Source organism: Corylus avellana, chromosome ca3, assembly GCF_901000735.1.
Source record: "Corylus avellana chromosome ca3, CavTom2PMs-1.0".
In the NCBI taxonomy this organism is placed as follows: domain Eukaryota; kingdom Viridiplantae; phylum Streptophyta; class Magnoliopsida; order Fagales; family Betulaceae; genus Corylus; species Corylus avellana.
In genome coordinates this window covers 2,229,140-2,241,767 of record NC_081543.1, presented here as the reverse complement: position 1 = coordinate 2,241,767, position 12,628 = coordinate 2,229,140, and the positions used below count along the sequence as shown (strand labels likewise).

At 35.8% G+C, this 12,628-nt stretch overlaps 2 protein-coding genes across 2 annotated transcripts; one reads left to right on the top strand and one right to left on the bottom strand.

Moving 5' to 3' along the window:
- The first annotated feature begins 108 nt into the window (after positions 1-108).
- LOC132175989 (ribulose-phosphate 3-epimerase, chloroplastic) lies at positions 109-5,970 on the top strand. The gene is made up of 10 exons (XM_059588088.1): positions 109-393; positions 2,512-2,626; positions 2,831-2,971; positions 3,059-3,172; positions 4,054-4,132; positions 4,650-4,759; positions 4,864-4,920; positions 5,117-5,186; positions 5,292-5,400; positions 5,722-5,970. The coding sequence occupies exons 1-9, from the start codon at positions 281-283 to the stop codon at positions 5,339-5,341; spliced, it is 849 nt and encodes a 282-aa protein (XP_059444071.1). The 5' UTR covers positions 109-280; the 3' UTR covers positions 5,342-5,400; positions 5,722-5,970.
- A 1,136-nt stretch (positions 5,971-7,106) lies between these two features.
- LOC132176408 (NEP1-interacting protein-like 2) lies at positions 7,107-11,850 on the bottom strand. The gene is made up of 5 exons (XM_059588601.1): positions 11,473-11,850; positions 10,741-10,919; positions 10,229-10,312; positions 7,634-7,789; positions 7,107-7,387 (listed from the first exon to the last, which is right to left on the bottom strand). Exons 1-5 carry the CDS (start codon positions 11,570-11,572, stop codon positions 7,265-7,267), a joined length of 642 nt encoding a protein of 213 aa, XP_059444584.1. The 5' UTR covers positions 11,573-11,850; the 3' UTR covers positions 7,107-7,264.
- Positions 11,851-12,628: the final 778 nt, after the last annotated feature.

Genomic DNA, 12,628 nt, shown 5'->3' with positions numbered 1-12,628 from the left:
AAAATAAATAAATAAATAAATTAAGCATCCTCCAAAGAATCTTCTCTCTCTCTCTCTCTCTCTCTCTCTCTCATTCACAAGTCAGCAAGATAGAGCGCCAACCATTGCAGATAAGCAAATCCCACCCAAAACATGAGGCACGTGTCACCCACAAGAGAGAGAAAGAAAGAAAAAGGACCAAACTTTCTCTCACTACCTAACCGTTGAGGCCTCAGAGAGACACCCATTGATAGATAGCGAGAGAGATCCAGAGACACACTCACAACAAGACGAGGAAAAGATGTCAACTGCTTCATTGTGTTCATCAATCCAATCCCAGATCAGTGGGTTTGGTGGGGGTCTTAAGCTTCAAAAGCCATCTCTCTCTCAACCCAGTTCGCTCACCTTCACAAGGTATCGTTTATTCTAATTTGGGGTGTGTTTCCCTCTTGGATATGTATTGGGTATTGCTATTTAGTGAGAGTTATGGTGGCTAAAATGGCAAATTTGTGTGTTGGAATGAGACCCGGTTCAGAAATGACATAGTTTGTTTTTTTTTTTTTTTTTTTGATGAATAATGACATAGTTTGTTTTACTGTAAGGATTCAAGAAATTTACTGCAGTGCAATTGTGGTATACATCAGTTTCTGCTTCTGGAGTGTCACTCGAATACTGTCTTTTAATTGAAATACTGTGGTTGAAGGAACAAGTTTTATGAAATTTATTTATTTTCTCTCTTTACTTTCTTATGAGATGGTTAAATGTCGTGAGTATTAGAAAACTTCAAGGTGACTACGTCAATGATTCGCGGTTTAAGATGACCAGAAATCTGTGTAGAATTCAGTATTCTGGTTTCATGTTATGATAGATTGGCATCTTTGAATTTTTTGCGGTACATGCTCGTGATTGTGTTTAGCTGAACTTCGAACCAGCTTTTTTTCTTTTGCAAATAGAATGGATAAATTAGTGGGATTTGGATTCAAGGTGGGCTAGTGTTTTCTGTGATCATTAATCTAATGAAAGTCTAGGTTAAAGATACAGTTGAATCGTCCTCTTTCCTGAGCAGACACAGAGGAATTGTTGAAATAACATAATTTTTTTTATCTTTTCATTGCTTTTGGTGGGTAATGGGTGAAGCGAATATGTTATAATGATGCGAAAGACAATAGCAAGCACCAGTAAATCCTCTCCTACTTATTCTTAAATTCCCTCCACCATTGATCTTTCTCGTTCACTTCTATACAAATTTATAACCAATTTCTTACAAAATTGTCTATGATGCTATTGGCTTTCCTAGAAAAATTATCAGTCTTTGAATTAGAAGTCCCTTATTAGTTGATCCCATATCAACAAGAAGATTCAATATCCTTGGCGATGGATTGTGTAATATTTTTTCCAATACCATAAGTAAGAAGCTCCACGTCCCCTTCTATTTGGAAAAGTAATTTTCCAGCTGTTTGCAATGTATAGTAGAGAAAGGTCCTTTATGTACAATATGCTAGTTCTTCTACTAGGTCCAACAATTCTAGCATTGTTTTTAAACTTTTGCCGACTTTCTTTGATGAACCTATGATTAGCTTGCTATGCGATCTTAAAATACACAAGAATTTGCTGGAGAAGAGCTTCTACTTTGCTACCTATCTACTTGAATTGCACTCTGCAGGAAAAAAAAAAAAAAAAAATCAAGGAGGTTGCCACTGAATATGTCATTTATGTTTCTATGATTAGAAATTCAGAATGAAAACTTATCTTATTAGTTCAGCATGAAAGCTCTTATGATTTCTTATACACTTCCTTTTTTTTTTTTTTTGATAAGTATATACACTTCCATTTTTTATGCTTGTCTATATAGGTTATCATCCTTTGAAAGGATAATGTCGAGGTCCATCTAAGGTGGAGTAATCACAACAAAACCCAATTGTTCTATATATTAACTTTCATGTCTTTTTATTTTTATTTTTTTAATATTTAAGTTTCTACCTTTTGAGGAACTATGCCAACTAACGCATATGGCAGGGGGATCTTACAGCTATGGTAATTCCTGAAAGTCTAGTTTTCCTAAATACCAAATTATTAACGGTTAACCCACGTTGAGTTGTATTTCACTCTTCCTATAACCTACACCACCATTGATTTTTCTGTTGATTTGTATGCAAATTTAGGTCGTTTCTTTCTCTCAATCACTGTATGTCAGCACAGATTTCTGTTATTTTTTATCCAATATCTAATGAACATAGACCAGTATTAGGACAGGCATTTTTTAATTCTAGTAAACAATAAGGGTTTGTCCAAGTAGCAATTTGTGGATAATTGTTAAACTGTTCTTTTGGAGGCTTCATTCAAAATGTTGAATTTTTTTTTATTAGTGAAATTATGTTCCTTTTTCTTTTTCTTCTGTGAGGTGTTGATTCATGTTTAATTAAGTGCGCTGTATGTGGCGAGGACCAGGCATAGCTTAAGTTGAATTTTCCTCTAGAAGATGATGCTTCTTGTTTCTGATATAATTTGATACTTCTTATTGCGTGATTTCAGGAGAAAGTATAAAACTGTGGTGAAGGCTACTGCTCGGGTTGATAAGTTTTCGAAAACTGATATCATTGTTTCTCCATCTATTCTCTCCGCTAACTTTGCAAAGTTGGGAGAGCAGGTTGTTAGCATTTTAATATTTACCACACTCTGCTTTTTGCTTTATTATAATCCAAAGGGTTCATGTACCTGTTTGAGCACCCACCCAAAATAGCTACTTTATTCTATATAAGTTAGACACCCGTTAAATGTTTTGTTAGGTTTTATGTCAATTTGTTATTGGTTTTCACAGGTGTTGTTAGCATTTGACTCTCACTTTGTCTAGGTAAAAGCAGTGGAGTTGGCTGGTTGTGATTGGATTCATGTTGATGTAATGGATGGCCGTTTTGTTCCAAATATTACAATTGGACCTCTCATAGTCGATGCCTTGCGCCCTGTGACAGATCTTCCTTTGGATGTGCACTTGGTAGTCTTTCTTCTACCTGTATTTTTTCAATTGTGCAAGCATTGAGCCCTTTTTTTTTGTTGCTTATATGAAATCAATGTACTGCAGATGATTGTGGAACCTGATCAGCGAGTGCCAGATTTTATCAAAGCAGGAGCTGACATAGTCAGTGTTCACTGCGAGCAATCTTCCACCATCCATCTGCATCGTACGGTTAATCAAGTATGATTTTCTCTATGTTATGTTATTATATAGATAATGCTATATGCTACATTCCCATTCTACCCCTATCCCACTAGGCAGTACTCATCATATATATATATATATATTCAAAGGCTGATTGACACTACCACATTAGCTTAGTGGGATGAGGGGTGTAGTATGTTGTAATACTCCATTATATATGTTATGAAAATAATGATACGATTGATTTGTTGTTATAAGGTTTAGTTTATAATATTTTGGTTCTCAGAATTCAAATAATATATCCATGAATCTCTTGATAAAATATATAAATATATTAAATTTAATATAAAGAGAGAGAAGAGAGCAAAAGTATGTAATAGACTACATTGTATTGAGACTGATTAAATTAAGAGTATTACAGAGGCCTCTATTTATAGAGAGACTATGAATGATAGGCAAGTAACCTAGTAGACTAAGGAAAGGTAAACCTAATGGGCTAAGGAAACTCTAGAATCCATAAAGAAGTAAATAACCCTAAAATAATAAATAACCATAACATAATATTCTTAACATTAATACACAATCCCATTAAACATAAAGGAGGAAATCATGGGATTGTTGCCTTGCCTAGATATGCTTGATCTGTTTAGATTTTGTCTTCTAACATCTCTAAGCTCCCAAATTTGGTGAGCAATGTCTTGGTTTCTGTTAATGCTGGTTGGGGTTTCCACCATTTTTCTGCAGGTGTTCTGCAAGAAATTGCGTGTTTTTTGTCTTCTTCTTTTTTTTTTTTCTTTTGTTCTGCCAGTGGGGAGAGAGGGGGATCATAAACACTCTTAATTGGAGATCCTTTCCCTGTTTTAGTGTTATTAGTTGCATGTCTTTGACTGTAACTCGATTCTTCTCATATTACTTAGGTAAAAAGTTTGGGAGCCAAAGCTGGAGTTGTCCTAAACCCTGGTACCCCACTAACTGCAATAGAATATGTCCTTGATGGTGAGTTCTTTTTCTCTTATTTATTTAGTTGTTTATTTCTATGTAATATGCTTATTCCTATTAGATAAGGTGTGGGCACATGTCCTGCCTTGCCTATGTGCTATTTAACAAGTCATTGGAAATGCTAAATAGCTTAGACTAAGTAAAGAAAACCAAATACTCTAAACCATTTGGACAGAGAGTAGTTAAACCATTTCTAACACGTGGCCTCTGAAGGGAGAAAATTAATTGTTAATGATTTTGACAGACAAACAATGTGCATAGTAATTTTACATGTATAGCATTTACTAAGTTCACTATCTACTGACCTCTATTCCATCAAATATGCAAAAAAGATTTCTTTCTTCGGTTCTTCCCTACTGCTTTGCTCCTTGCAAACGTCATTGATGAAAAGGGAGAGTCTAAACAGAAAAGATGATAGATGATTCACTGAAACTCAAAAACAATACAATGCTACAATTATTTGGGATTTATCTGGTTGGATATTTTGAAACTAAGGATCTTTTTATGTTAACAGTGGTTGATCTGGTCTTGATCATGTCCGTAAACCCTGGGTTTGGTGGGCAGAGCTTTATTGAGAGCCAAGTGAAGAAAATCTCAGACTTGAGAAGATTATGTGTAGAGAAGGTATGGTTTTCCAATCATATAAATTTTATGCTTGGTTGCTTCTTTTGTATGTCATATGTGAACTCAAAAGCGATTGACATTTTTTGGTAAATTTATTTCTGCAGGGAGTGAACCCATGGATAGAAGTGGATGGTGGAGTTAGTCCAAAAAATGCCTATAAGGTGTCCAATCTAGATTCATTCTCTCTCCACCCCCATTTTGATTTATGGTGAAAACTTTTTTTTTTTTTTTTTTTTTTATTGAATCCAGGTCTCCCAATGATCTGGATCACATCTTAAAAAGATAGTGTAATAACTTGCACAACATCCTATGATTTCATTGACAAGAAAAATTTATAGTTGTTTCCTATGCTGGTAGGTTATTGAGGCTGGAGCTAATGCTCTAGTTGCTGGTTCTGCCGTCTTTGGAGCCAAAGATTATGCTGAAGGTATGGCAAAACTGAACCTTCATTAGTACCAAAAAAAAAAAAATTTAACGTGTATAAGTTCATGTACTGAAATTGTATTTGTTGTTTAAATTGGCTATCTTCCAGCTATAAGAGGAATCAAAACCAGCAAAAGGCCTGTAGCTGTTGCAGTGTGAAATGACCTCGAAAAGATCATATTCCATGCAACTTGCGATACTGTATTCTTCATTTCCATGTACATTACTTTCTCTCCTGATTCAGATTTTCTCAATTAGATATTGAAATATGAACTCCATAGTTTCTTGTCATCAAAACAAGAACCACGACTCTAAGAAACAATCCCTGAAGAAGATAACCAACTGCATATGAGTGTTTTGGTGGAGGTTCATCTACACTCGGAATTTCTGTTGTTAATTTGTACGATGTACATCCACTCTAAGGGCATCAACAAGTTGTATGATATTTCTCTTTTGTTGGAAGTGATCTCATGAGCATGATTTCTTTTTGTAAGGTTTTTTTACTACCTAATTTGAGCATGGTTTCTTCAAACTTGCAGACAATACAAACATGTCAATAAGCAGCATACCGCTAGCTACCTCCAGTTTCCGGGTGTGCCGGACTTCCTGCAAATTCCCTGTCATCAGTGATAAATTAGTAAGAGATCAAATGAGCGGTTGGAATACCGCCTATGGGGCATTGTTTGTGTACCATATCCTGTATCAGGATTTAATAATTCGAACTTGCAGCCCTTCACACTCTGGAACTAAGCAATACTTCTATTTTGGTAATGCAATTTTCTTGTCTATCTTCTTTTTTAAATCAATTGAAGGTGCAAAATAAATAAAAAATGAAAAAGAAAACTCCCTTATGCTTAGTTCTTTTGTTTTTTTTTTTTGGCAATGAATTATTAAAAATTTTGTTTAGCCCTAGGCAAAGTCCTGCAGCCCTGGAACAAGACCATCTACTAGTTTTAAGCAGATCTTTGCTCTATATGTACTCGAAGGAAAGGAATAAAGGTCACCATTTTCTCTTTATTAGAGTGCAAGCATTCGACTAGGACTAGTCTGTTAGTCTTTTTGATTTGAGAATGGAAAATAAAAAGTAAAATAAAATTTTGGGATAAATGCAAAATTGGTTCTTATAGTTGGTCTAAATTACAAATCAATCATTGTGGTATAAAAAATAATTTATAGGTTTATATAGTTGGCCTAAATTATAAATCACTTCATGTAGTATAAAAAATAATTTATAAGTCTTCTGAGTAGGCCAAAATAACTGTTTACTCTCTGAAATCAATTTTCGTTAACTTTGTCATGTCATACCCAATAAAAACGTAACATGTGTTATTATTAATTTATGACTTTAAAAAATGACAATTAGAATTTTTTACATTATTTTAAGACGCTAAGATTATACATCAACCCTCATTCGTCATCATACGCACAGATAATTTACTCTAGCAGCATGAATTGTGTAGCAAAATAGGCAGCCTTCAAACATCATGATGGTAGCATTCCCATCTCCCATCGGTTGAACCTCTCCACTCTACCAGACAATGGGAAATACCCTCCATAATGCTGCAGTGTTTGTTTCTGGTTTCCTTTTCCTTGTTACATAACCCCCCCAAAAAAAAGGCTTATCAGGATGAGGGTAATGAAGAAATGCATTGCTCACTGCAAAAATTCTGAACCATCTGGAATCAAGACCAACAATTTATGAGCTAAGAGTAAGAGATTAACAGGCATGACTCTTTGATCAACCATATGACTGAAAAAGCAAAATGGTCTTGAAGGAGAGGCCAGTGAAGTGGAGTGATGCCTTCCTCATGGAAATGTATGCAAGGAAGGCTTTACTTGGACCATATTTGCCAATAAGTCACATCTTAGCATCTTATAGCTAGCAAACAGCTTTTCTCTTCCATCAAAGGCAAACATACAAGGATAAAATATAAATTAATTTTGTATTTCTGACTATATTTTCTGGTAAACACCTTAAAAATACAAACACTATATTAAAAACACCAGTTAAAGAAAAAAGGAACAAAAAAAACAGGGATCTTCTCTCTATACAAAAATAGAATCCTATACAAATATACAGATTTAAACTTCCTTTCTACATATAGGGCATGAAGCTTGTTTGACTAGCCATTTGTCCACACATTTCAAGTGAAAAATGTGATGACACCAGGGCAAGCGCCTCGCAATTTCTCCTACTTCAATATCCTGCAAAACGCACACACGTGTCATTAGGGTTGTATTGTATGGCTAACATATTAAGTAACTTTTCCATCAAAATGAAGTGAACTCAATTTTGATGCAGATTGTAAATGTACTTGTGATTATTAATTTTCTGTAGCTGATTAATAGTAAATTTGCATCGATCATAGAAATATCTCTACTACTAATTGAAACCGGTACACAAACATGAATGACCATTGCAAGATCCAAATCTTTGCAAAAGAGTAATACCTGCAGACATATCCTACAACTGATACTTTGTGCTGCCTCGATTTCCTCCATCACATGACAAGGTAATCTCCACAGTGAATCGTCAGACAATCCTCTAGATGCAACTCCACCATTGACATCAGGAATCTCATCATAGCCTATATTAGCAACGCTAACCTGCACAATCCAACTAAAAACATTTGAAAGTTATCACTCAAAAATAAGTTTAAAGTAACTATGAGCTTGACAACCATCCGACTTGTAAAAAATAATTTCACCAAAGCTAAGATGTCCATAGAGTATGTAAATTGCAACATGAAGCGTAAGCCCTGCCTCAAAGAAATCCCAGATGATATGAACATACCAGACATGCAGAAGCAAGTTGATACCTAAAATGGTAATATGTTCCCCTCAGCCATATACTTAACAAGTTCTTTATAAAATGTCCTAACATAGAGTCATATATATATATATATGACAGAATAGATGTTTAGGGATGTGAAATCTTTTTTTTTTTTTTGATAAGTAAAAGTATTATATAACAAGAGCGCAGAGGGGTGCAACCCATATACACGGGAAGTATAAAAAGAGAGCGCCTAGGAAGGAGAGAAATGAAAGAGGAAGTCAGAAAAACTAATTACTAAAGGAGCTAACCAAGCGGCCGTCCAAGAGTAAAGAGTAAAGAAGAAAAAATGAGTCAGCTCCTCTATAGTCCTAGAAGAATTCTCAAAACATCTAGCATTTCTTTCAATCCATATACACCACATAAGACATAGAGGAATCATCTTCCAAACTACCGCGCTTCGAGCACGACCTCCCGACCACCAGCAATAAAATAAATCCCTCACTTTGCAAGGCATAACCCAAAGCAACCCAAACCGACTAAAGATAGTGTGCCAAAGAGTTCTTGCGGTTTCGCAATGGGGAAGAAGATGATCTACCGACTCTCCTGACTTTTTGCACATACAACACCACTCCACCACCACAAAGTTCCTCTTACGTAGATTATCAATAGTCAAAATTTTGCCTACGGCCGCGGTCCACCCGAAAAAGCCACTCGCAAAGGCACCTTTGTGCACCAAATACTCTTCCAAGGAAACACCTCATGGTCAAAATTAGACAATGCCTTGAAGAGCGACTTAACCTCAAAATTGCCTTTCCTAGACGAGGACCAGCAAATACGATCCACCGTACCTATAGAGATCTTGCACGAGTACAACCGATCAAAAAAAGGAGCAACCAAATCCATCTCCCAATCTTGAACGGGTCGCACAAAAATGACATTCCACTTTACAACCCCATTCCTCCAAGTAAAATTATCCTTCACCCAAGCTTCTTTGTGCCTAGCGATGCTGAACAAAGAAGGGAAGTCTTGCTTCAAAGGATTTTCCCCACACCAAATATCATGCCAGAAACGAACTTTCGAACCCTCCCCCACCTCAAACCGACAACCTTTGGCAAAAGAACTCCAACCTTGTCGAATATACTTCCATACACCCACACCATGAGAACCCGAAGCTTCCTTCGTGCACCACCCGCCTTCCTGGTCTTCGTACTTGGCTTTGATAACCTTGCACCAAAGAGCCTCACTCTCATTCGCATATCTCCAAAGCCATTTCCCCAAGAGAGTTTGATTAAACTGATGCAACTTTCGAATACCCAGACCACCGTAGTGCAAGGGACGACAAACTTGATCCCACTTTACAAGATGCAACTTAGCCTCATCTCCCATTCCTCCCCACAAAAAATCTCTTTGGACTTTCTCAAGCCTTTTAGCAACACTCATGGGGATCGGAAACAAAGACAAAAAGTAAGTTGGAAGATTAGACATAGTACTCTTGAGATGTGAGTTTAGGGATGTGAAATCTAAAAATATCAATAATATACTATGAAGTATATACTTAAAATGAGAGAGAAAAGGTATAGTAACAAACCTCTTACGGATAAAGTCAATCCAAAAAAAAATCTTCTAGGCGAAACAAAATTAAATTCTCTCAAACATGAAACTCTTTTTTTTTTTTTTTTCTTTTTCTTTTCTTTCTTTTTCCCCTAAACTGTCTGACATTTGATTTTTTCAGAAGTTAATTAAATTTTCTCAAATATGAAACTCTATTTTTTTATTTTCTTCTCTTTCTTTTCCCCCCTAAACTGTCTGACATTTGATGTTTTCAGAAGTTCCACATATTGCAAAAGTGAAATGACCCAGAAAATACTAAATGAAAAAAAAAAAACAAAGAAGAAAAAAAAAACATATCCAGCATAAGCATCATATATATAGTCACTTGAAAGCACAAAGAAAGATCGTGCAATTGTTTTTTCTTTCAAATTTACTTGCAAAAATAGAAAACAAAGAAAACAGGACAGAGTGAAGAAATATCACAATGCAGGTTATTAACTATCGTTCATGGCAAACTGGAAAGATGCAATCTGGAAACACAAATTGACAGGTGCTATAAAACAAGAAGCCCATCCACTTGCTACCATCCCACTTGTTTGAGCATGTATATGAATATTCATGAATTTAAGATGCACATTACAAACAGCTACTCCGTTTAGGAAGCACTTAGGGGGAAATAAGGGAAGAAGAAGAAGAAAGAAAAACAATAGAGTAAAAACCTGCCAACGGTGAGCAGTTAAAATTTCCGGTGCAAATCGTTCCTCGACAAACCTCCCGTGAAAAAGCTCCTCTATGAAATCTGCCTGGACCCAAAAGGTAGACAATTGGTCTACAGCTAAGAATTAAGCCAAGATGACATTTTCACAAAAATATATAAAAACTCGATTATGAGGAACCATGAGAGAATTAGTAATAAGAATACATGTTTCACCAGAGGGTAGACATTGTTCTTTCACTAAAGATTAAGCCAAAACCACCCTCACAAAAATTAATGAAACTCTATGATGATGTCATGTTAATGAATTCTCCCAAAAAAGAAACCAAAGGCTTCTCACAAGCCCAAAGATCTGGCAGCAAACCATGATCATGACCTAGGTTTCCCAACCATGATTGATAACTTGACCTATAGAACTCATCAAGTCCTATTTTGGCAGGTAAGAAATCATGAATGTGGAAACAGCCCCAGAGAAAACTGAGGGAAACAAACAAAGAACAAGGCCTAAAAACCAACCATTGATGATGAACTTCGCGATCCATATCGTTCCAGACACCAGTAAGCACGGGAAGCCTCCAGAACCTCTACAGAGAGCACAGCCCCAGCAATGGCACCAAGTCCAGCTCCACGAAGAACACCGCTGTCAGAAGCCTTACCAGCTAGAGCACCAGCAACAGCTCCTGTGAAAGCTCCAGCTTCAAGTGGAATACATAAAAGATATATCAGTAAATACAGTGAGATAAAACAACAACAACACGAAGTTACATGTCCACCCCAAAAATAGTCCCCTTTTTTTTTTCTCCTTTTTTATCACTCCTAAAAATCACACCATTTATAGGTATACTAGAAGGTCAACAAATTATATCCACGACCACAATTCTAGAACTGAGAAGAAAAGAAAAAAGATCAAATCTTTTTCATTACTGGAACATTCTACCAAGCTCTAACGTTTCATGTCACGCACGTACCAAAGAAATTAAGGGATTTAGACAAATTTTCCTAGTATAATACACAAAAAATTCATAAATAACCAAGAAAAATTGACTACTTCACATCAAATTCCCCAAATTTTAAACAGTAGACACAGAAAAATGAAATCCCAGCCATCAATAACATCACTACTTAACGTATACATGGCATTAGTATTCATAAACAACCAAGCCCACATGCTCATTAAGAATTTCAAGGAAATCCCACAATTCTAAATAGCTCAATTCATGCCAAACAAAATAATTAACAATAAACTACCAACAGCGACGAAGCCCGTAAGAGCTCCGGATACAGCGCCCACGATGAACTGCGGTACACAACGAAAAGTCCTAGCCCCATCGAACCCCGTTTCCTCCATAACCGGCAAGTACGGCCGAACCAGGCTCGAACCGCAGGCGTCCGAGCCGGACGGGTATTAGCTAGCTACAAGAGCAGACTGAGCAGTGTCTGCCGAGATTTACATTCATTCATATGTAGGGAAAATAGTAAAATGAGGGGAAAGGCTGGAAAGCCTAGGTTTTCGAATTCTTCAAGGATAAGAGAGGCCCTGGATTTGGGGGCCAAGTGGTATTGGACAATTGGTGGCCATGGAAAACATGAGAGAAATGCTAGGAGTTTTAGCGGCGGGGGTGTTTCCAATTCATTCATATAAACTTTTTCGTTTTTTTGGTAATAAGTAAATTGTTAAACTATATATATGAATCATTTTGATTTATTTATTTATTTTGACATGTACACACGAAAAAGAAAGGGGAGAAAAAATTTGAACTAATAACTTCCGATTCATTAAGCATGATCCACAGCCGATTGAGCTACCCCTTAAAGATATATATATATGAATAATTTCAAATAATATTATATATTTATTTACATTTTCTTTTCTCAAAGGATCTAATTAAAACACCACCACCTCTCATTCATATATTATAGTTATTTTTGTGCTTTCATCCCAAGTGTGATATTATTATTTCTTTTAGCTTTTGATCCACTCGAACGCCCAATATTGTTATTTGTTAATTAGCAGACCAACTCTTGTGCACGATTTTTACTCCCATCCTCTAGTTAACTAGGAAGCCAGAGTAATATTATATTTACAAATTCTTTTTCTTTTTTTTTTTTACAATTTGTTGACATGAAGTTAATATTCGATTTGAGTTATGCCCATCACTAAAATAATTTAGTACCCTCTATTCACATGCTGACAGGTGTCAACATTGTCCAAAAATAAAAAAACTAGTGAGTAGAGCATTTTGCCATTATTTTTCATTTAAAAAAAAAAAGAAAAGAGGATACTGTTTTCAACATCTTACATCTATGACTATAAGGTGGGTTTTTTTTTTGGTCCAAAGCATATAATGTTGAAATAGCATATTATTACATAGAGAAGACTAGTTTTAACTACAAAACAACTACT

What these genes read in the sequence shown, in the direction of transcription:
- LOC132175989 (XM_059588088.1), top strand. Translation starts at nt 281, where the DNA reads ATGTCAACTGCTTCATTGTGTTCATCAATCCAATCCCAGATCAGTGGG. An exon ending in TTCCTTTGGATGTGCACTTG is followed by an intron (nt 2,972 to 3,058) that starts GTAGTCTTTCTT and finishes AATGTACTGCAG; the next exon opens with ATGATTGTGGAACCTGATCA. An exon ending in AATAGAATATGTCCTTGATG is followed by an intron (nt 4,133 to 4,649) that starts GTGAGTTCTTTT and finishes TTATGTTAACAG; the next exon opens with TGGTTGATCTGGTCTTGATC.
- LOC132176408 (XM_059588601.1), bottom strand. Translation starts at nt 11,572, where the DNA reads ATGGAGGAAACGGGGTTCGATGGGGCTAGGACTTTTCGTTGTGTACCG. An exon ending in TACGGGCTTCGTCGCTGTTG is followed by an intron (nt 10,920 to 11,472) that starts GTAGTTTATTGT and finishes TTCCACTTGAAG; the next exon opens with CTGGAGCTTTCACAGGAGCT. An exon ending in GTTGTAGGATATGTCTGCAG is followed by an intron (nt 7,388 to 7,633) that starts GTATTACTCTTT and finishes TGCGTTTTGCAG; the next exon opens with GATATTGAAGTAGGAGAAAT.